The sequence below is a fragment of the Rhinolophus sinicus genome, chromosome 1 (assembly GCF_057876585.1).
Source record: "Rhinolophus sinicus isolate RSI-liver-muscle chromosome 1, RSI-T2T, whole genome shotgun sequence".
NCBI classification, from domain to species: domain Eukaryota; kingdom Metazoa; phylum Chordata; class Mammalia; order Chiroptera; family Rhinolophidae; genus Rhinolophus; species Rhinolophus sinicus.
The window spans coordinates 14069196-14093087 of NC_142501.1; the positions used below are offsets into that span (position 1 = coordinate 14069196).

Below are 23892 nucleotides of genomic sequence, written 5' to 3' on the forward strand. Positions count from 1 at the left end.
GATGCTATTATCCCAACAAATGGATGAGGTAACTGAGACTTGCAGAGGTTAAATAGCTTGTTCGAGGTCACAGGATTCCAGTCCTGGCTCTGCAAACCCTAGAATCCATGCTGCTTTTTAGTACACCGGGAGGTTTTTTTAATTTTTCTGGAAAGTTGCTCTGTTCTTCTCCAGTGGAGAGCTCTTCTGACATGATACTAACTTGTCCTTGAATCTTCCCACATTACCAAGGCCTGCCGTCCTCCCTCTAACCAAGAACTCACACTGGAAAACCCTCATTCTGGCGACTGGGTGTTTCTGTAATGAGTTCTATCCAATCTCTGAGAGTAACAGATTCAATGAGCATTCAAGTTGCTGTCACAGCCTCTTTCTTTTTCAAAAATTGCAATTCCATTCCAAACTTAATAATGAAGGATTATTTCAGCTCAGATGTCCCTGTATATTTTAATAAAAACAGACCCCGCATTGCCTTGGAGGGGCTGTGGTACATTCCAGGCAAAATAAGGAAGGGAAAGCAAGGAGAACGCCGAGGTTTAATCATCTTTGCCTCTGCATTACCATATTTATTGCATCCCAACCTGAAACAGGGGAGCAGTTAAGGCAGCCAGAGGCAGCAGGAACATTGCTCATTACGAGCAAAGTCTGCAGGCTCTGCTGAAGAGAAGGCATGCACTTGCTTCCTTCTGTGTTGTAAAAGCGTGGTCTTATCTGTCTGTAGAACAGGCCCGATGCCTGCGGTAGTGTCTGTGTGTTCGAATCCAGGCAGGCTTTGTGGGACCCATTGTATATTAAGAGGTGGACCCAAGCTAGTCAGTACAGGCAGAAGAACCCTGTTCTCATGGGTATAAAGCCGTGCTCCCAAAATACATCGATAACTGATGACAGGTGTAAAAGACTCATTTAGGTGTTGTACGGATGTAAAATTAAATACTGTTGAATCGTATATGGAGTAAATGGATCCCTTTCTGGTTCTTGTGAATGAGTTCTTACTATCTTTAGTGGATGAAGCTCACTTTGGTGTCCATACATCCTTAATATCTGTCAAACTCTTGCTAATCTCCCTCTGAACAAAAGAGAATAGGATGGGGAATCACAGCCTTTGGCTGGTTTTGGAATTTGTAGGGCCCATCATTAAAACAATTTCTTACCTTTTTTAGTTTGGAACCAAATGCAGAATAAGCCTCAGAAGACACACGTGGAGAATGCAATGTCACTGTTGTTGCTATTCGTCCTGAATTCTGGGGTGTTCTTTCAATGTAGGCCCAACCAGACTCTGTTTTTGTCCCTATGAATTGGGTTTACCTTCTGGTGAGAGGCCAACCTGCACAATTGCCAGCCTTCGTCCCATGGGCAAACCATTTACTGTGACACAGTTCCCTAAGAAAGACACCCGGAGACCACTGAGCAGACCAGGCCCAATTCCCTCTCCCAGAGTCATAGGTCAGATTGTCACCCCTGCCTCAGGCAGATGAGGAGTGTTGGGATGTAATTCACAAACCATAACATTTACTGTTTAAAAGTGTACAGTTGGTTGGTTTTTAGCGTATTCAGAGTTGTGCAGCCACCATTATCTAATATTAGACCGTTTCATCTCAAACAAATTCCCCGTTTCCCCCTTCCTCCACCCCCTGGCAACCGCTAATCTACTCTCTGTCTCCATGGATTTGCTTATTCTGGACATGTCATAGAAATGGAGTTATAGCCTATTTCGTCTTTGATGACTGGTTTTCACGTAGCACAATATTTTCAAGGTTCATCCGTATTGTAGCATCTGTCAATACGTAATTCCTTTTCATTGCCCAGTAATATTCCAATGTGTGGGTGCACCACATTTTGTTCATCCATTCGTCAGTTGATGGTGGCCATTTGGATTGTTTCCACTTCTTGACTCTTTTGAATAATGCCACTATGAAGGTTTTTGTACAAGATTTTGTGTGTACATGTGTGTTCAGATAATTTTTGTGCGTAACAAGGAGTGGAATAACTCAACAGTAGTAACTCTATGTTGATTTTTTTGAGGAAATGCCAAACTATTTTCCAAAGCATCTATAGTCCTTTTACAATTCCACAAGAAACAAGTGGGGATTCCAGTATCTCCACATCCTCACCAGCACTTGTTATTGTCTCTTTTTCTTTAGTCATTTCAGGGATGTGACGTCCGGTCTCATGGTTTTCACTGGCATTTTCTAGTGAGCAATGCTGTTGGCATCTTTTCCTGTGCTTATTGGCCATTTGTGATTTGTATTCATCTTTAAGAAGTGACTATTCAAATTTTTGCTCAGTTTCTAATCCGCTTTCTTGTCTTTGCAGTGATTGAGTTGTAAAAGCTCTTTATAGGTTATGGTTAAAGCATGTTATTAGATACAGGCTTTGCAGGTATTTTCTTCCATTCTGGGGTTATCTTTCTCAGTTTCCTGATGGTGTTCTTTGAAGCACAAGTGCTTTTAATTTTGATGAAAACCAGTTTATCTATTTTGTTGTTGTTATTTGTGCTTTCGATGTCATAGCTAAGAAACTATTGCCTGACCCAATACTAAAAGGTTCACTCCTATATTTTCTTCTAAGTGTCTTTATACCTAACCTCCAGGTAATGTGTCAAACTGTGAGGGCATTTGAATCTCTTTGGTAATTATTCATTTGTCCATTTATTCATTCTTTCCATAAACAATTATTGGATGGTTATATCTACAAGGAACTATTAAAATCTGAGGATAAGATTATTAACAAAATGCAGCTCCTGGTGCCAAAATTATCTCGTGGGGAATAGAGATGTAAATAGTCATCAGAGTATTGCAGAAATCTGAGTTTTGAGCCCTGAATTCAGTGGGAGGCGCTAAGGAGAGCACCTGACCCAGTGGGATGACTTTCTCGGAACCATCATATCTAAATTGAGAACAGAAGGCTAGAAGCAGTTAGCGAGCGAGGCAGCAGTGTGTAGGTGGGCCAGGAGGTCACAGCATGAACACAAGCCCCCTGGAGGACAGGGCTACTCCCTGGAAGTGACTCAGGCACTTTCTAAGCACTGGGGTTGGAGAGAGTGAACAAGGGAATAGGTACTTTGTGACACTAGAGAAACCCCACCCTAGACAGCTCACATTCTAGTGGAGAGTAGGAGACAGACCTGCAGATGACTATGGAGATTTCTGATACTAAAGACTCTTGGGAAGAAACCACATGGGGTAGTGGGGCTGGGAGTGATGGGGGAGGGAGCGAGGCACTGGGGGTGGAGTGGCCATGGAGGGCCTCCCTGAGGAGGTGGCACCTGAGTTTATTTCTGAAGCAGGAACAGCAGCTGGTTGTATGCAGGCCTGGGACGGAGAATGGCTGGAGTGCAGGGTTCAAGGAGAGGGCAGGAAGACATGAGCCTGGAGAGGGGGAGAGGGTGAGAGCATCTAGCGTCCATGCAGGAGGCTGGAGCTGATACACTGTGAGATGAGCAGAGGACTGTAAAGGGAGCATAGGGTTTACAGGATGGAAGGTAGGAGGGATCAAGCCCAGAGCCAGGGAGAGAAGGGGTGAATATATACATGCGATATCACAGAGGATCAGATGGGGCAATGACAGCCGACATGTATTAGTCCTTACTGCCTGCAAGTCACTGTTCTAAACGCTTCACATATTTTAATCCCACAATCACCATGAGGTAGGAGCTGTTATGATGAACACCATTGTATAGACACAGAAGCGGAGGCACACTGACTAAGAAGCTTGTTCAAGGTCACATCGTTAGTTTGTGATAACCAAGATAAGAAGAAGCCAGATGGTTTGGCTTCAGAGACCTGGCTTCTCACCATTAGGCTAAACTGTCTAAAGGGCTTGGGATTGATGGGGGGGGGGCATGCGTGGGGAAGGAGCCCACGTGATGCTCCCATTTCTGGCTTGTGAGGTAGGGTGAATGGTGCACCTCTGGCCCTGGCAGAGAATTCCAGAAGACAGACACGTGTGAGGGGACAAAAGAGGACAAAATGTGCCCCCACTCAATATGCCAGGTGTTGTTTCAGGAGTTCGGATACACCAGTGAAACGACAGACACTCTGTGCCATGGAGCTTACGTTCTTAAGAAGAAATGGGTGCTAAACACTCCCTAAATAATTGGTGACCTGGTGTGTTAGGAGGGTGTCTTGGGGCTGTCTTGATTCTCAGGAGTCTACAGGATGTGAAGGTGGGACCATCTGGTTGGCAGTTGGATTTACAAGTGAAAACACAAGGGAAACATTCTGGTTTCCATGGAGACTCTCAGAAAAGTGATCTGGGCAGTGTTTTCAGATGCTTTCCCCATGGTCACTAAGAGATGCAGTGGACAGGACCCACCTTCTCATGGTGGTACCAAAGGTGAAGCATTAGCAGGGCCCCTCCAGGCTTTCCAGCTCCGAGAATGAGATCCGAGCCACTGCTGCTTCTCGCATTTGATTGCTGAGTCGGCATCAGCAAACTGCCAGGGCCTCCGTGGTCACCTGGGCTGGGAGCCCTGTGTGTCCTCTGGTGATGCATTTTCATTCTTCTAATGAGGGAGGCTTCTGAGGTACACTGACACCTTTGACAGTGCAAACACGTAGTTTTGCCTTAAAGATGAGCTAAGTGTCCTTCTCGATTTACCTTCCCGTCTAGTGAGATACTTGAAATAGACCAGAGGAAGATCGTGGGAGGGAGGGAGGGGAGAGCCTCGCAGGGATGCTTTCAGAGTCCTCCTCTAAGAGTCTGTTTCTCTTGCCCCACGCTGGTGCATCTTCTGCTCTGTAACCTCGTTAATCTCCTGAATTACACCTTTGATGTACTGACTGCCAGGTCTCCCAACCGTTGTCTGGCTCTTTCTCTTAGAGAATGAAATTCACAGTTCTTAGGAAGTAAGTGACACATCCTCTGACCCCCACCTGCCATTAAGACTGCCTCTCTCTCTCCCTTTTCACCCTCCCTATTCCTGGCACGCTGTAGGTATCCGTCTGAGTGTCATCGTGTCAGCCATCTAAATAAGATTATTGTTCTTTCGCAGACATGCTCTGTTCCTTTCCGTATGCTCTTCTATCCTGCAGAATGCCCTTCTCCATCCTCCATCCTTCCCCATCCAAAGGTTCAGTTTAATTGGCACATAGTCCAACGAACTTCCTAGAGTCTCCATTAGTGAGAAGTCTCTTCTGCCTTCACCTTCCTGGAGCTTTTGTGCTCCTTCTTGCAGAGGCATCCTGTACGGTAGTACAGGTTGTTCACTTTGTTATCTGTGTCAGTGTATTCACATGGCTCCTTGGGACGGGCGCCGTTCTCGAACTTCGCAATTGTGTGTGGCAGCCCAGTGTCCTGGCAGACCCCTGTTCTAACATTCATGTAGTTAGTTGCAGTCTCTCTTTGTCTCTGCCAGATTGATAGCTGCCAGAAGAAAGGACTCTGAGCTAGTTTATTGCATAGGTCCCTGCTATGCCTTACGTGTATTTTCTGCCTGATAGCTCTTTGTTGGATGTTTGATCGTTCAACTCATTTTTTTTCTTTTTGTCTGCGGATGGTGGAACTAATTGAAATCTTTTATTTGAAAAATGATGCAAAAGCCTAGAGAAAATAACACTTTCATAAGTTAATGTTGATAATAGTTGTCTTCATCCGTTGGGGCCTGGTATAACAAAATATCACAGACTAAGTGGCTTCTGAACAACAGGAATTTATTTCTCACAGTTCTGGAGGCTGGAAGTCCAAGGTCATGGCATCAGCACGGTCAGGTTTTGGGGGGCCTGCTTCCTCGTTAAGGACTGCTGACTTCCCTGTGTCCTCACATGATGGAAGGAGGGAGGGAGCTCTCTGGAGCTTTGGTATAAGGGCACTGATCCCCCAGAAAGACTCTGCTCTCATGACCTAATCACCTCCCAAAGGCCCCACGTCCTGATACAATCACCTTAGGGGTTAGCATTCTATATAGGGATTTGGGGAAGGGGGGACCACAAACATTTAGACTATATCAACAGTTAACACGTATTGAAATCTTACCACACACCAGGCACTTTAGTAAGTACCATATATATATATATATATAATCACTTAATCCTCACAATTACCCAATGCAATATTGCTTACTTACCATTATTGTTCCTGTTTGGAAGATCAAGACACTGAGGCCCAGAGAGATGAAGTAACTTGCTCAGGGTCACTCAGTTAGGAGTTGATGCAGCCAGGGTTCCACCTCAGACATTCTGGAGCAGAGCTCCAGCTCGGAACCATTGACGTGGAGGGTCCCATCAGCTGTTTTTACCTTCTTATGGTGACATTAACGGTGACACAGAAGGAGGGGCACTGGCTTTCTTTTCCTATTGCCCAGTGTTTGCTGAACACCCATTATGTGCCAGCCCCTCTGTTGGGCACTGGGGATGGAGATGAGAAGATGGTTCCTCTCCTCGGTGTCTCACAGTAGAGCCAAGGAGCCAGGTCTTTGAATGTGTGTCAGCGCCTCACTGTAAGTGGTAGACTTGCTTTTCATAGGAGGTGCTGAGTTAGCAGGAACGCGGCAAGGATGGGCTCCAAGAAGGTTCTTCAGAGGAGGTGACTTACAAAGGGGAGTTTGAAGGGTGAACAGGAACTCACAGGACCAACAAGAAGGGGGAGAATATGCCACGAGAAGGAACAGCACGAGCAAACACACAGATGTGTGGAAAGCATGATGTGTTAGAGCAGATAAAAGCAGCTTGATCTGTTTGGTATTGTCCCCCCATGTATAAAGTTATGCCATCCCTCTATTGTGGATAAAAGTGCCAGTTGACAATGATACAGGCTTACCTTTATCCATTCTTGATACATAAGACTCTCTTGTGGCTCGGGAGAGGAGAGTGGGTGTCCCAACAATGAGGTCTAAAATGGACCATCTGTCTTCGTGATTTTGACAAGCTGCTTCTGACTTAGCCTTCAGGTAAGTCACTGGCCAATAAACAAGCACATCATCACCTCCTCGGGCCACCGACCATCACTCAGGCATGCTCTTCACCTTGGATATATAGATGGTTTCATGGAGGAATTTGCAGTGTCCACACAATGGTCCCATGGAGAAATTCTGCAGTGCTAATTGCTTCTTCAATTCATGTATTGAATGTATTACCCTTGTTTGCCTGTTATGTGTATAGCAAGTTGGCCTTGGATAATAACTTTCTTCAGGTCCAGGCTCATCCATCCGGCTCCACTTGGCCTTGCCACGCCCACCTTAAACTTGGTCACCCAATGCCCAAGTCACCTTCCTCCAATGTGTCTTCTTATATCACCCGTTATGAAGACATTACAACCAACCCAGGACTCTCTGTCACCTTCTGCTTTTTCCTGTCCAGTTTCCCCTTATATCTAAGAGCTGTTCTCCAGAAATCCCCCCAGATTTAGCTTCCTTGTTGCTGTTCCCTGGAGTGCCTTCACCAATCCTCATTTCACCCCCACACGGTTTAATCTCTTAAATGATTTGTCCTCCTATAGTCCCCTTATCTTCTCCTACCCATCACGTATCTATCCCTTCAATTCATTTATTCAACTCCTATTGCATTCCAGACCCTGAGCTGGATCATGGAGGTGACCATTATTGGGATGATACTGGACTTCCCTGGGCTCACAGTCAGGTGGGGATGTAGACACGTACACAGGTGATTGCTACCTAAGGATGGGTACATGGTGCGGAGATGCCTGTCTGTTAGGAAGGGCCCTGACCTACCTGTGAGTAGTCAGGGAAGGATTCTGGGAGTGAGAGATGGCAGACCTCAGAGCAGAAGACTGGGAAGAGATAATCAGATGCTGAATGGGGAAGGTGAAGGATGGAAGAGGGGGAGCAGAGGCAAGACCATGACCTCAGTGAGAATGGGGATGGGGTATCTTTAGTCACCACCATGTTCCCAGCATCCGGCTCATGGCCTGGCTGATTGTATGTGCTAAGTGTAATATTGATGGAAGGAGCAAGTGCAAGAGGGTCTACTGCAGAGAAAACCGAACATGCGAAGACCCAGGCAGTAAGAGGGCATGGGGGCATGGGAAACTGAGGGACGGTCTGTATGTCTGGAACTTAGAACAGGGCACAGGAGGCTGTGAGCTAAGAGACAGGTCACGTTGCCCCCCCAGGCCTGGCCGATGAAGCCCAGATTGTGTAATTGGGCGTCGTTGCACTGCTTCCTATGGCCTCTCATCTCTGTCCTTCTCTACTCCAACCATGGAGTCTCTGCTAACCACTTCCTCTCCCCACCACATTCCTAGCACACCCTGTGCTCTGGCCGTAGGCTCTTGTTATTCTCCTCAGATGGTGTCCTCTCGCCCATGACCTCCTGTCAAAGCCCTTTAGGTCACGGCTTCCCCCAACTCTTACACATGCTTCTGACCCAGTCAGAATTAGCCCTTCTTTTTCCTTACTCCCACAGAACTTTGTGTTCTGTTGTCGTCACTGTCACGTTAGACGTTCTGTCGCATGTTTATAGCATTTAATTGTGGATCGCCTCTCTAAAAAGCATGAGCTTCTTGAGGTCAGGGGCACCAGGACATTCTCATCTTTAGATTTCCCAGAGGAGCTCATTCATGGTATTATATAATTTATTTATTTATTTATTTATTTATTTATTTATTTATTTATTTATTTCTCTCTGTCTCTCTGTCTCTCTCTCTCTCTCTCTCTCTCTCTCTCTCTCTCTCTCTCTCTCTCTCTCTCTCTTCCTAGCACAATAGTATTTATGATAGTAGCACTTCTGAATTGAACGATTGCTTTGTCCCTGGTAGTCTCTCCAGAAGGCATATCTGCTATTTACTGATACCCTAACCATGTCTACTACTAATATGCATTACATATTGCACTTATTTAAGCAGCAGAGCCCGATGATGAGGTTTTCTTCAATATTCTACAGACAGAAGTAGTGCAGAGATGCATGCGACATGCTCAAAGTCCCCACTCATAAATGCCAGCCCTGGGATTTGAACCCATTTCCATTGGAATCCAGGAGCTTTGCCCTTGTGTAATGCTGGCTGGTATTTGGGGTGCTGCCTCAGTAAGAGCTGGTTGACTGAGGTGGAATGAATCAAGGCTATCAACGTATTCAAGTGAGGGCAAGCTGATGGTCAGTGATGGGAGCCCCACGTGACTCCATCTTGGATGGCTGGTTTTCTTCAGGAAACGAACAAGCCGAAAAAGAGAACTTAGTGCTGGGCTGTGGGAGGAATGTCTTGCCAGCGCCTTACAGCCAGTCTAAACACTTCTATTGATGTGCTTCTGCACTAATGGCTGTGTTTCTAGGGGATAGAAATAAAGGGTCGGTCAAATTGTTACACGTGTTCTAGTTCAGATATTTGGAAACACAGATGTCTTAATAGCACGTGTGCTGGTTGGCTTGAATCGCATGTCACCAACGATTTTGTCGTCTCTGGTCCTTGGTTGTCACCTCGATGACATATTGAGGTTGGGTGAGATGTCTCCTCTCCTTTTCAGCTCTGCCACCCTCACCAGTAAACACTGATGGGGTAACATGCCTGATTTGCTTTCACCATTGCTGTTAAAAGCCAGCCACATGTTACGAATTGGTAGCAGTGTGTTTCGTGGCTGGCATTCTAAGGCCGAACGGTCCCTCCTGACTCTCCTTCCTCTCACGTCCCACAGGCGGAACCCTCTGCACTTTCACCTCATTGCCGACTCCATCGCAGAGCAGATCCTGGCCACGCTCTTCCAGACCTGGATGGTGCCCGCCGTGCGCGTGGACTTCTACAATGCGGATGAGCTCAAGGTACAGACACAAGCACGAGGAGCCTCCCTGGTCTCGAGCTGGAAGCTTTTATGGTTTGTGGTGCAGTAGGCCTCAGCAAGGACAGAAGTCTCAGCTCCCAGCTGGAAGCGCCCAGGGCGTCATCAGGGGATTTCAATCCGAATCTGACTTTAGTATTGAAAGCGTGCAAGTGACCCGTTCTTGAGCACAGAATGTGCGATGGTCTGTGCAGTTCTGGCTACCAAGGCTTTCTGTCGCATCTGGAGGCCGTTGGCCTGGTACCTCCCTCCCCGAAAAAGGTCTATGATACTATTATCTAGAGAATTCTGTTACCCCAGGAGGTGAATGCTGGTCTCAGAGTCCAGTGGACCTGGGGTGAATTCATGTATTGTTATTTATTGGTCATAAAGACAAAGCAAATAAGCTATACCTTTGCTGGGACTGTCTTCTCACCAGTAAAAATGGTGATTTTAATGCCAACCGCATGGGGTCATGAAGAGGGTTAAATGAGAGAATATATGTCAATGTGTTTTAAAAGACTGTGCTGAATAAATACCGTGTTTCCCTGAAAATAAGACCGGGTCTTATATTAAGGTTTGCTCCAAAGGATGCATTAGGGCGTATGTTCCAGGGATGTCATCCTGAAAAACATGCTAGGGCTAATTGTCCCGTTAGGTCTTACTTTCGGGGAAACACAGTATTAAGGACTATCTTGGGCCAGAGGGTTTCAACCAGATGAGACCCATTTGGTCATGTCACTCCTTTGGTTAAAATCCTTCTGTGATGCCACTTTGCTTGCCTCAAGATTGAAAGTCGCAGTCTGATTAAGAAGTCCCGCACGTGCTGGCTCTTGACTCTCTTGTCATTCCTGCAAGCTGACTCTGTTACTTAGCTGTGAGCAACCACTTCTGGTCCTCTCGGCCTTCTCCCCTGTGTTGGAGTGTTTGCTTATGCTATTCCTTCTGTCTGACATGCCCTTCCACCTACCTTGTTACAATTCCTACTCATCCTTCAGAACTCAGCTGCCTTGCCACCTTGTCTGAGAACCTTTCCTGATTTCCCCAGGAAGGAGGACGACATTTTCTCTTCACTTGTCTGTCTACTGTTTTACTTGAGAACCGTCTTAATGGGGGAGGGGGCAAGGGGCACGTGTTATCCTTTCCTGTGTTTCTGGTGCATAGTTGTTACCCTGTAATGCCTGTGGATTTAACAAATTGCTGTTATTAGAGGAACATGTAACTTTGCAGAAATACGTGATGCTCTATCTCCAGTCACCTTGGGAAGGAGGACTAAACACCTAGGCATGAGGCTGATTCTAGCAAATTGCTTGTTCCAAACCTCATAAAGCCATTATCTTTTCATTTCAGAGCCGTAACATTTTAAATAGATCACAGAGATGCCGGCCAGAGTTTCTGATTTTCCCATATTTCAGGCTTTGAGGTTGATGGAGATAGTCAGAATTTAGCATTTGGGGATTGTCGTGGTAATTTGTGTGCCATTCCAGTCTATTCTGAGCTAAAATTGATTAACACTCTTAAAAAGGGAAAAACAAAATTTAGCAAATTGCCGCACTAATTAAGGTGAAAGCAAGCCACTCTGTCTCCCAGGGTCTTAGCTACGACTCCGTGGGGAAAAGCAACGGGAGGGGAGGGCGGCATCTGGCACAGAAGGATGCTTCTGTTCTCGCTTCCCCCCACTCCTTTCTTTTGACAATCCTGTCCTTTACCAGCTCGTACCTTCTACTTTTTAAGAAAACACAGAGTGGCGGGAAAAGCCCCAAGTTAATATCCTGGCTTGCCCCTGGAGACCTATCTGATCTGGGTTCTGAGCCCCGGCTCGATCAGGTGTCAAATGGGTGGGGCAGTGCCAGGCGCCAAGGAAGTGACCCCATGAGATAACTCACGTGAAGGCCTGGCAGTGCCTGAAACATAGCAGGGGCTTGAAAATGTGCCACTCCCGTGTGCAGCCAAAGCAACAGAGCTAAAATTAACGTGCTCTGGTGTGGCCTGTGAGGAAATCTGGGGACAGTTGGGAGGCTCGGGGAGCAAGGCACTAAAGTGCTAGCTATAACCTGCTCCTGGGGACCCTAGGAGGTCTTAGAGGAAAGGGGAGTGGGAGAAAGAGACTGGTGTTCTGATTCTCTCATGCCCCCTTTAATCTCGGTGGACCTGCTGTTTATTATTTTATGTACTGGATTTTTATCCATTTGAATTGAAGTCTCTGTGGCTAAAGAAATAAGAATTTAAAAAAAAAGAATACAATCTGGTGTGTTCTGAAGGATATTGTCTCCAGTGTCCTGTTCTCTAGCCTGACATCTGCTACTGACTACATCCTGCAGGTCCCCAGCACTTGCATTTTGATTTCCCCATCAATGAGAACCTATCTCCCACAGTCCTGTATCCCAGGAGGCTGTTATTAGAATCCAGTAAGGACAATGAGTACGAAGGTTTTTTATAAAACATCGTTTGTCCATAATTGATCATAACTGTAATAATTTACATGCAACCCTGCCCCACAACTCCAAAACCATGATCTGTCACCTCTCCTGGCTCGTAGCACCACCGTCTGCCTACGTTGTTGCTCATCCAGAGCCAAGAGTTCATCTTCGATACATCGGGCCCTTTCCCTTACCTTGCATCCGACCATTCCACATCCTGGCTTGTCACCATCTCCCCTACCAGCCTCCTAGTTGAAGCATTGCGACCTTTCCCCAGCATAATGCAGTGTTTTCCCACGCCAGTCTCTTCTCTTCTGCTCTGCTCACTTCTCCGCCCCCAGATCCATTCTCCGTCAGTGGCATGAATCAGCTTTCCCTAAAGCAAGCCCAACCAACGCCGTCCCCTTTCCTCTGCATAAAACCGTCAGTGGTCCTTAAACTGAGTCACATCTTCCTCCACAGTCTGGCTCCTGCCTCCTCCGACTCCATCTCACACCACTTGCTCCATCGCTCACTCACTAGACCTTCACATTGGCTTTGCTCCTTCCCTTCCCCTCAGGGGCCTTTGCCCAGATCATTCTATCTGTTAAACTGTGTCCCCTAGCCTGCCTTCTCCCCATGGCTAATAAATTCCGAGTTCTTTCACGTAAGCTGCATTGACAGGCATCCCTCCTTTTATCGTGCCTCACTTTATTGCACTTCACAAATGTGTTGTTTTTTTTCGTTACAAACTGAAGGCAAGACCCTCCCCCCGCAAAAATATTACAACTCGCTTGATGGCAATACGTGTTTGATTGCTGTGGTCTGGAACCGGTCCCACAGTTATCTCTGAGATACGCTTGTACTCGGGGAAACCTTCCCTGCCTTCATCATCTTGTCGGGGGTCCTTTGTTATATGTCCTCATAGGATTACATCCATTTCTTCAGTCAACTCATTGCCGAGTGTAATCTTTTATGCCTTTGTGTGGTGAGCTGGTAAACATCTGTCTCTCCCCTAGACAGGAAGCTCCCAAAGGGCCAGCATTATGTCTGTTTTCCTCACCCTCATATCCTTGTGCCTGGTGTGATGCCGGTTTATGAAAATGTTTGCAAAGTGAATGGTACACAGTAAACTCAGAGCTGGCTCCCCAAGAGTAATAAAGTCATCAGGAAGGGGTTTCTTTATCACTGTCAGGGCCCCCCACGCTCCTGAGTCCTGTTGTGCCAGTGACCCAGCAGGGGCATAAATGAGGCAGCTCCATCTGTTCCACTGGCATCAAGTCCCCAGAGCAGGACAGGTGAGTGTTTTCCATAACAGGTACACCAGGAGGAGAACGCATTAAAACACCATCCATTCGTGTGTTGATGTTGGAGGAGGAGGGAGAACAGGATGGGCGCTGGGTTCCGCAGTCGCTTTCGGGAAGCGTGTCCGTCGGAAGCCTCAGCAGACACACGTGATGGCCTTCCCCAGTACAGCTCCGAAGAATCGCTTTGTACAGCGGTTGGGAATGACATTTCTCAGAAGTACTCCTGTGGGCCCTTTGTTATATCTATTAGTGCTAGAGAATGGAGTAATAGGGAAAAGGAAATTTATGAGGGATCGGTGCATGATTCTAAACGAACTGTGGGAATTTGCGGTGGACCTAGGCGCATCTCTCCGTAATGACCAATTAGTGCGGGTTTGCAAACAGTGATCGCTCAGCCTGCATCGCTCTGCAGCCTGTGACATGCTCCTTGGCCTTCCTCTTGTTGACACGGCTCGTTCATTTCCAGCCTCCAAGTCCCCGTATCAACAGGCCACCAGGACTGAGGCCATCTTTGCGCTGCAGACTCCATGCCAGACATGCAGCTCCCACCATCAGAGGAGGGGGGACAAGGGGACTTATTTTTTGCATAGAGCTTTGTAGAAGGTAGCAGGCTGTCACTCACTTCTCACGACAACCTCGTGGGGTGGAGGGAGAAGTGTTATTACCTCCACCCCCCAGATAATGTATAAATTGAAGCACAGAGCTAGAGAGTGTTTGCCTAAGCTCAGGCAGCTAATGAATGGCAAGGCTGATGTTTGACTTTTTCCTTTACGAGTGAAATGGTAGGAGACACGGGATTGTATAATTCAGTGGACACAGATATGAAAAGGAGGGACACATGGGCTGCTGCCCCTGGGGAATGCAGTTGCCACCGCACTTGAGTGGCACTCGAACTCCAAATTCCTGTTTTCAGTGACTTTGGAGCCCACAGGCTGTGGTGTAACATCTTTTATTTATGAGAGACTTTGTTTTAGTTCATGCGGTTCTCTCCTGGAATGCTCACAACAGTCCTATGGAGCTTGTCTTATTATTATCCCCATTATACAGATAAGGAAACTGAGGATGAGGGAGGTTAAGTAACCCAAAACCCACATACATGTAGTGCATGGCAGAGCCAGAATTAAAACCCAAAACTATGTGACTCCACAATCCATGGTCTTTCTCCTATGTTATATTTCCTTCTCTGTGCCCTGTTTTTAAGCTAAGATACTGTAGTTGTATCCAGACAAGGGTCTACTAAGCTCTCGATGGTGTTCTTTGGTTGTTTATGGAGAACATGTGCGTGAAACATGACCCCTCCATTTAAAGGCTTGCTGGGCATGGAGCTTCCTGCTGGGGACAAATGTGAACCGCACTAATGCTGCTGCTGAATTTGGGACAGCCCAATGACCCCCGTCCAAGGTTCGCTTTCTAAATGAAACTCATTATTCTGGACAGTTTACCTGAAATCAGTAATCCATCTCATGCCAGGGTTCTGACGAGGCCCTCCATTGCCTGTCAGCCTTCTGATCTTGTCCCCGGTTGGCCCAGAAAGTCACCCCTGTGAGACTGTTGGGGTGAGGATGTTCCTGAGTTCTGAAGCGGGGAGGGGCTGTTTCATGATTCACTTATCCAGCTGGGAGCCCTAATTTATCTCCTCTTCTCTTACGCCTGAGGCTTGCTTGTTACCAACATCTGGAAGATTATGAAGTGGGATTCAAGACTGTGGTTCCAGAAAATATTGATGGTTGACTCTAAAGATTGGCTTCCTGCTCATACTCAATTGCCTTTGTACTGGTCCCCATAGAGTATTACAGAGGCTCTCGTTAGCTAACGGCAAACTCCCCGCACCCTGCTGTCCTTCGGGAGACAAACTCCCGTTGTCCTTCTCACTAAGGGAGCTAGATGAACACTCACTACCCTGTCTGTGTCCTGGGAAGATATGCTTTCTGAGTGATGGACATTTTCCGCTCAGAGGGCCTGATGGTACCATGAAATCAGAGTCTCTGTCTCGGAAGGGAACCCAGTACACATAGCGTTTTATGAACAAATGAAACCCAGAAGGGTTAAGCACGTCGCCCAAGACCTCACAGGTGATTCTTTCCAACACAGTCCTCTTCCCAAAATTGGGTCTGGGTTTTGTGATTGTCAGGCCCAGGGTATAGTTCCAAGGGGCCACATTTGACAACGGTTGAGCTTCAAGTGCTGGGATCCAAGATCCCCGTGGGGCTGGAGCAGGTCCGGTTAGACTTGGCCTGTGGAGGAAAGACAGAAGACCTGGGACGCGTCTCAGGGAGGGCGTGATCTGCTGTGAGGTGCCCTGCAGAAGAATGAGAAGGAAGGTAAGCTCTGTGTGGCCTTCAGAATTGCCTTGCGCAATTTCACTAACAGTATGGTAATACTGATAGTAACACACAGAGCTTAATTGTTTTTCAAAATTGATAGCTCTGGATAGATCTCCTTTATTGGTGAAGACTAAATGCAGTCAATGAGGTCTTATAATGGAAAGCACAGTACTTAACACGTAGTAGGCCCTCAACAAATTCTCTTTCCTTCCCTTTCCCTGTCGTATATTCAAGGATGGCAGTGACTAACCTCTTAAATCTTCTCTAAACCCACTGTGTCAACCAACGCACCTTTTCTTTCCTTCCGACAAAAGAGCAAGTGACTATTTACCTCTCATAAGAGAGTACATATTTTGGGTTGTGTTTCTAGAACAGCTTATGGATTTATGCTCTCGTTCCTTCTCTCCTTTTGGGTCTCATATTATGCAGGAGGGCTAGCTGAGGTTAAATATTATGTCCAACTCTGGAAAAGTTAGCATTCTGCCATTTTCTTTATTGCTCTACTGGTTCCTGTATTATCCATGTGGTTAGTGAATATGAGGGCTGGTTTTTTTAAGACCAGCCGACCTCTTAGTAGACTTTTCTCTCTCGGTTAGCAAGGGCTGGATCACAGAATTGACATGGATAAATGAAGTGCATTTGAAAACATACCTGCCTGTATTTAGAAGACTGGTCTTTTAAATATTTGACATGGAAAATTGTAGACAACCGCCAGAAATTGTAATTTGCATTAGAAAAGAATCTGTGTCAGTTTTACAATTCAATTTATACACTGGCAAATGTTTCTTTATATAATGGAGTGTCCTAATGAATGGGCCCTGTCCCCTTTTGAGAGTCATAGAATCTTAATTAGGAAGGAACTTGGCATTCGTCCGGCATAACCTTTCACTTTCTTCTCTAATATTCTATATAAATGGTCATTAATCTTCTGCTTTTGAATGCTTCCAGAGATAAGAGATTATTACCTCCCGACGGACCTTGTTCCATATTTAGAGACGCTATTAGACATATTCGCCTTGTGCTGTACTGAAATCTTCATCTTTTCAAGTCTCTCCATTGGTCCTGAGCATTAATAAGGACCAAATGCAATTGTACATATGATTATTTGTTAACTCACCTGCCTTCCCCACTAGACTGAGAATCAGGAGGTAAAGGCCTGTAACTTTTATCACTATACCCAGCTTTTAGGACAAGACCTGGCCAGTAGTGGCCCCTAACACGTGCATGGGTTCTGTGTTTTGGGCTACAGAGTGACTCATCCAGGTGTTTGAAGACCTGGCGTATCTACTGAGTTCTCTCCTCATCATCCCCATTCCTTCCCCCATGTCCTGAATGGCAGTTCGATATTCACAGCCTACTTTGATACTTACATGTATCTTCTGGCATGTCCTATATCATAAATGGTTTCCAAGTTCCCTTTTGGAATGTGCTCACTTTTGTCTCTGTCTCATATTATCTACCATTCTCTGAAGTTCTTCACAATACAGCAGTTGTTCCAGACATACATAACTGACATGCCCCACCAGGAGCTATAATTGGTCTCAGCTCGGAGACTTAAACTCATTTAAAGCAGTTAAGTGTCCCCTGACCCATCTTTTCCCCATCTTGAGCATGGGTCCCTCCCATTTTCATTGCTGTGATCTTCTCATTCATGGTTCATTCACCTTGATAAAGAAGGAAATGCTTTCATGTGCCTTATTTCATCATGTCCTCTCAAGAATCCCATGCTATAGAAACAGCACGTACTTTCTTTTGCTACTAAGGATTTTACCGTAGGAATTGGCAGAGTACTGCTAATCCCAGGGGGAAGTGATGCTAAAATCTAGTTCTTCAGGCCATCAGGGTAGTTTCTGTACCCCAAATCTTACCCTTCCAGAACTTGACTTTAAAAATAACTTAAGTTATGCAAGGGTATGTTTGCTATAGTGATAGATTTTGGAATGTAAGCTGGACCAAACAAAAGCAAAAAGAAAGACCAGAGGTATTTCATGGGTCTGGAGAAAGTAATGGGCAGAGTGAAGTACAAGTTATGATGAGGTTAGGAAATTGTAGCAGTGAGAACAGAAGTCTTCGTCCTAATGTTTTGAAAAGGATAAAAGGCTAGGTTTGGGGAGTAAAATGTTAGAGCACTTGTGTTTTAAATCAGATACATTTTTTTTTTTGTCCTGGGATGGAGTAGCTATAGAAATGTAGTGAAAAATTAATAAATATTAGGGGCTCCAGGCATTTCAATGCCAAGATGTTGGATGGTCCATCCAAAAGATGATGTAATACAAGAAAAATTTTCAAGAGCTGAAAAGAATCTTATGCATGCAGATCAAAAGGGGCCCCTACAGGTGGCCAGTTAGCTCATTGGTTAGAGTGTGGTGTTGATAACACCAAGGTTGCCGGTTCAATCCCCACATGGGCCACAGTGAGCTGTGCCCTCCTTAAAAAAAAAGGGAGGTGGGGAGGGCACCTGCAGTCCAGGTAAAATTACTGATAAGTTGTCCATATCAGGGTACATGCTAGGAAAATATTTGAATTATAAGGATTAAAAAAATCCTTCCATTGAGAATAATAATAACTCTCATTAGTAAGAATTGATTATGTGCCAACATAATAGCTTTACCTGCATAATCTTATTTTGTCCCCACAGTGAGCACTGAGGTGAGTATAATTATTTTCACCCATTTCCACATGAGGAAATGGAAGCTTCTAAAATAGACTTGAAATTGCTAAGCATTGTGGAATCAAAATATGAATCCAAATAGTCCAACTCTTGAGCAGTTGTTCAATAGAAATATAATGATAAATCCGGTAATTTTAAGTTTTTTAGTAGCCACGTTTACAAAAGCAAAATGAAATGAAGGAAGTGTGTTTTCATAATATATTTTATTTAATCCTATATATCCAAATTATTATTATTTCAACGTGTGATCAGTATTTTAAAAATTACTAATGAGATATTTTACATAACCTTTTTCATACCTTTTTATTTTTTTGTACTTAGTCTTTGAAATCCGGTATATATTTCACACACTCCAGTTTGGACATGCTGTGTTCAGGTGCTCAATAGACACATATGATTGGTGGCCTTGGGGATGTAGAACTTGCTTGCTAAGGCTACACTGTAATGTAAGGGTAAGGGGTGGAGAGAAACTTACCATCTTTGAAGAATGGAAATACTACCACAGCCTTTTCCACTAGAATAATAAAAGTCCTAATAAAATGCCTGCAGAGTTTTGACCAAAAGAGACAAGAGACCCAAGACAACCAGCCAAGGTCTCTCATGTATAAAAACAACAGAGAAAGTGATGCACTATGCAAGCGGTCACACAATATACACCAGTGTATACTTCTTGAAGAAAGCTTCAAAAGTCATTAACCAGCCAACCAGAAAATGTAATTAAAATGAATATTCAAGAATGAAGCGGTCTTGCCCTAAAGGGGCAGGCAGTTTGTACTGAAAGAAGTTACACATGGAATGACCTGCAGCTACTTGTTTTAAGTTAGTTGCAATGCTGAATGCAGACACCAAAAGTTGTTCTTGAATACATACGAGGTGTGATCAAACAATACAGTGAATGTTTACATAAAAATGTATTACAGTAAAAGACACATTGCCATTAATCCCTCTCAAAAAAAAAGAAAAAAAGAAAAAGAGAAACGTCTCCCTTGCTTTGAACACACTTATCCCCATCATTCTTGCCACTTTCTGAAGCAGTTCTGGAAGTCCTCTTTCGTGAGTGTCTTTAGTTGCGGTGTCGTGGCTGCCGTGATGTCCTGAATCATTTTGACTTTGGGGAAGAGCCAGAAGTCTCACGGTGCCAGATCCGGTGAATAAGGGATGGGGACACACCGTAATGTTTTTGTTTGACAGAAATTGCCGTCCCATAAGCCATGTGTGACACGAGCATTGTCATGATGGAGGAGGATTTACAGCACACTTTAAAACACACCCTCTCTCAACCGTAGCTCACACCCAACTGACTGCACCAAACAAGTTGAAATTTTCACACACTGTTACTAAGGTTCGATGCACTGCTTCCCATATTTAAGATCCCTGTCTTTCCGTTGGATGGCTCTCGGCAGCAGTGTTCACCATATGTTATGATCACAACGGAAAGGCTCCATGTCACACATCACTTCTGGTATATGGCAATTTCTGTTAAATGAAAACATTATGGTGTGTCCTCATCCACCTCATTCACCAGATCTGGCACCGTGCGACTTCTCGCTCTTCCCCGAAGTCAAACTGACCATGAAAGGAAAATGTTTTGAATTGATTCAGGACATCAAGGCAGCCACGACCATACAATTAAAAACACTTAAGAGGATTCCCAGAACTGCTTCAGGAAGTGGCAAGGACGATGCGATAAGTGTGTTTGAAGCGAGGGGAGTGATATTTTGAAGGACAGTAATGGCAATATGTTTTTGCTGTAATTACTTTTTTAATTTAAACATTCACTGTATTGTTTGATCAAACCTCATACAAATAGCCAGCTGATCACATTTCAAAACAACCTGGGAACTGTGGGCTGGGTTTAAAAGTTGTTAAGTTTCTTGTGTTTTGTGTGGTAACTCAGGTGTTATTTTTAATGCTTCACTCTGATCATCAGGGAAAAAAGATAAAATGTTTCTTAGAAGCTCAAATGTGACCACTGGTAAAGTTATAAATAGAATTAAAATTAAGTTATTAGAGATGATTATTGCAAATGAAGCAAAGTCTTAATTACGTAGGAAGCAAAGAAAATGAGAAAGAAAAAATATAGTACTGGAACATTAGGTATCCATGTGGGAAAAAAGTGAACCTTGATCCTCACTTTATACCATATATAAAAATTACCTTGAAATTAATCTTACATCTAAATGTGAGAACTAAACCTGTAGAACAGAGGAGAAAGAAAACAGAGAATATCTTAGCAATTTTAGGCTAGGCAAAGATTACTTAGGATACAAAAAGAAAATAAGAAAAAAAAATATTGACAAATTGGATTTCATCCAAACTGATGGTTTTTGTTCTTCCAAAGACAGTAATAAGACAATAAAAGGACAAGCCACAGATTGGGAGACAATATTTGCAAAGCACTTGTCTGATAAAAGATTTGCATCTAGAATATGTAGAGAACTCATACAACAGTAACAATATGACAAATGACCCCATCGAAAAATGGGCAACACATTTTAAGAGACCCATCCTCAAAGAAGAGATAGGGATCGCCAGTAAATCCCTGAAAAATGCTTACCATCATTAGTCATCAGGGAAATGCAAATTAACATCATCATGAGATACCTACTTCCAAACACGGCATTGGCTAAGATTGAAAAGGGTGACAATCCCATGTGTTGGTGAAAATGCAGAACAACCAGAACTCTCTGACATTGCCGATGGTAAAATGGTACAACCACTTAGGAAATCAGTTTGTTAATTTCTTAAAAAGTTAAACACGTACTCAAAATATGGCCTGCAATTCCACTAGGAATTGTGCAATTGAAATCAGGCAGTTCTGGGTATTCCTCCGAGATAAATAAAAACGTGGGCAGACAAACATTTATTCGTGAACATTCATTGAACTCAGATATCCATCAACTGGAGATTTGGTAAACAGTAGTGGTATTCCATTAAATGGAATGTTATTTAGCAGTGAAAAAGAACGAACTGATATAGGCAACAATGTGAATGAAACTCAGAAGTAGTATGCTACATGAAATAAAGCCTGCATTTATGATTCCTTTTATATGAAATTCTTGAAAGCAGGACAGAAGTTACTAGGGCCAGAGGGTGGTGTGGTGAGGATTGCCTGAAAAGGGACAGGAGGGAACTTTGGGGAGTGATGGACTTGCCGTATAACGTGATTGCTGTGGTGGTTGCAGACTGGATATGTTTGTCGAATTGCACGTTGAAAATTGGTGATTGCAATGTATGTGCACTTTCCTCAAAGCTGAAAAATAATGCACAAGAATACTGTTACAGAAGCAAAGCCAAGCATCATTTATTTTAGTAAATATAACTGCTTTAAATTCTTCTATTGGATGAAAACTGATGCTTGATTAAATAGCAGTATCTTAATTGTGTGCTTACTGTCTTTCTGAAACATAACTAAAATAACTCGTAAAGTTTAAAAATAAAATTTATATTAGGATGTCTCAGACATATGAAGACACATATAGTGTGGATATTTTAATTTCAGATAATAAATATAATAAAATATATAAATATATAATGTTTATGCAATGTGTAATGCATACTATAAATATAATGCAATATAAATAATGTATACTAATATAATACATAACAAATATATTAAATATAATAAAATAGATTTAATAAGATAAAATTAACAATTTTGAATTGGCGCCACACACCCTGTGATATCCATAAGTGGATATAATAGCCAAGCTATTTCCCAAGCCTAAAGCTTTCAATATTTAAAGCAAACTAATAGAAATACAGGCTATATCGGGAGTTTCAGCCACTGAAAAGGTAAATCATATTGTTGATGACGAAGACAGTTTTTAAAATACAATCGATTTCAATAGCTATCAAGTTTTATATCCATAAAATGGAACACAAATGGATTTCCAAGTGTTCATGAAAAAAATTATGTAAATCGAGGACACAAGGAAACCTCATTATATTCCAAACCATAAAAATTATATAGGCCCCCCTCTTGATCCCAATGCAATAAAATTACATATCAGAAACAAACTTTCATGGAGGTTCAAAAATATTCAGATATTAGGGGGTTGTGAAGATTTCCTAAATGTTTATTTAATCCAAAAAGAAATAAAAAAAATTATAGCCTATTTTGAAAACAGCAGAAGAGGAACATTTCACACTAAAGTTTATGGAATGTGCCTAAAGCTGTCAGTTGAAGATGTCTTAATAGCCTTCAGTGCCTTCATTATTCAAAAATAAAGATAATGATAGATGAATCTCACATTCCACTTGGTAATTTAAACAAGAACAATGTTGTGGATCTGAGGAAAGCCGAAGGAACAAAAAAGTTAACAGCACAAGTTCATGAAGTAAAAAAAAAATAAAAACTGAACTAAAAAATTTGAATGCTGGTTCTACGTATAAGAAAATGGGAAACCTCTGGCAAATTTAACAATGAACATGGTGAAAATATTAACAAGCTGAACAATGAATAAGATGGTATACAACAACATACATACAAAATGGTCACAAAATAATAGCCAACCTTTATTTGTTATCACGCACCAGAGACAGCGCTAAGCATTTACTATGGATTATCTCATTTAATTCTCACAACAACCCTTTGAAAGTAGTGCTGTTATGATCCAACTTGGCAGATGAGGAACCTGAGACTAGAGACAATTTGGCTAGGACATCTCTGTTAGGAAGGGCTGGAAGCAGGCACGGAGACCTGCCACATACCATTGTGTAAAATCCGCGCTGATTTATGAAAGCACTGAGGTGTACGCCTGTGTTGCCTAAAATAATATTTGCACACTGCCCCACCTCGGAGATTTTGCGGTTTCTGCTGCAGACCACCACAGTAAAGTGAGTCGTAATCTCTCTGCTTGTGGAGGGTCTTGCCTTCGATTTGTAAAATATGCAACGGGTGAGACGTGCTGTAAAACGAAGTGCAGTAAAACCAGGTAAGGCTGCAAGCGCCTGAGGCACCGTCATCCCTAATTATTTTGAATTAAATTCTTTTTTTTGACGTTCTCAGTTCTAACAGGTAGCTTGAGTTCAGATCACACACCGTGTCATGGTGTAGCTTCAAGGTCTAAAGTCTCCCTCCCCCCACAGCCAGCCACCTTTCACCATCAAGCGCAGGACCAGTGTGTTTCCTGGCCTTTCTCTTCTGTGTGGTGGAAGTTGTTTCTTGATCACCTTTAGGCAGAGCGTATAGGGTTTGGGGTCCTAACTTTATGCCATGTCTTCTCTCTGACTCCTAGTTAATCCAGGCCACGGGCCTTCTCTCTCCTGTACCCCAACCCATGGCAATGAAAGGGGACGTTCAAGGGCTCCTTCCTTCAGGGCAATACTTGGGTTCAGGAATTACTTATAGTCGAATTTTCCAACTTTGACTTGCTCGTATTTGTAATTTTGCTTTTATGCCAACTTAAGTTTTATATATATGATATATATATAAAGTATACAGTATAGATAATTATATATACGTATGTATTATGTATGCATATGTAAT

General features: G+C 43.7%; 1 protein-coding gene across 4 annotated transcripts in view; it reads left to right on the forward strand.

Annotated features, from left to right (window-relative positions):
* The window catches only part of LARGE1 (LARGE xylosyl- and glucuronyltransferase 1), a 489591-nt gene that overhangs the window by 239603 nt on the left and 226096 nt on the right, over nucleotides 1-23892 (forward strand). For all 4 annotated transcript variants that reach the window (XM_019728420.3, XM_019728419.3, XM_019728416.3 and 1 more), the window contains exon 5: nucleotides 9581-9704. In XM_019728420.3, the coding sequence (XP_019583979.1) occupies nucleotides 9581-9704 (124 nt within the window). The remainder of the gene's footprint in view (nucleotides 1-9580; nucleotides 9705-23892) is intronic.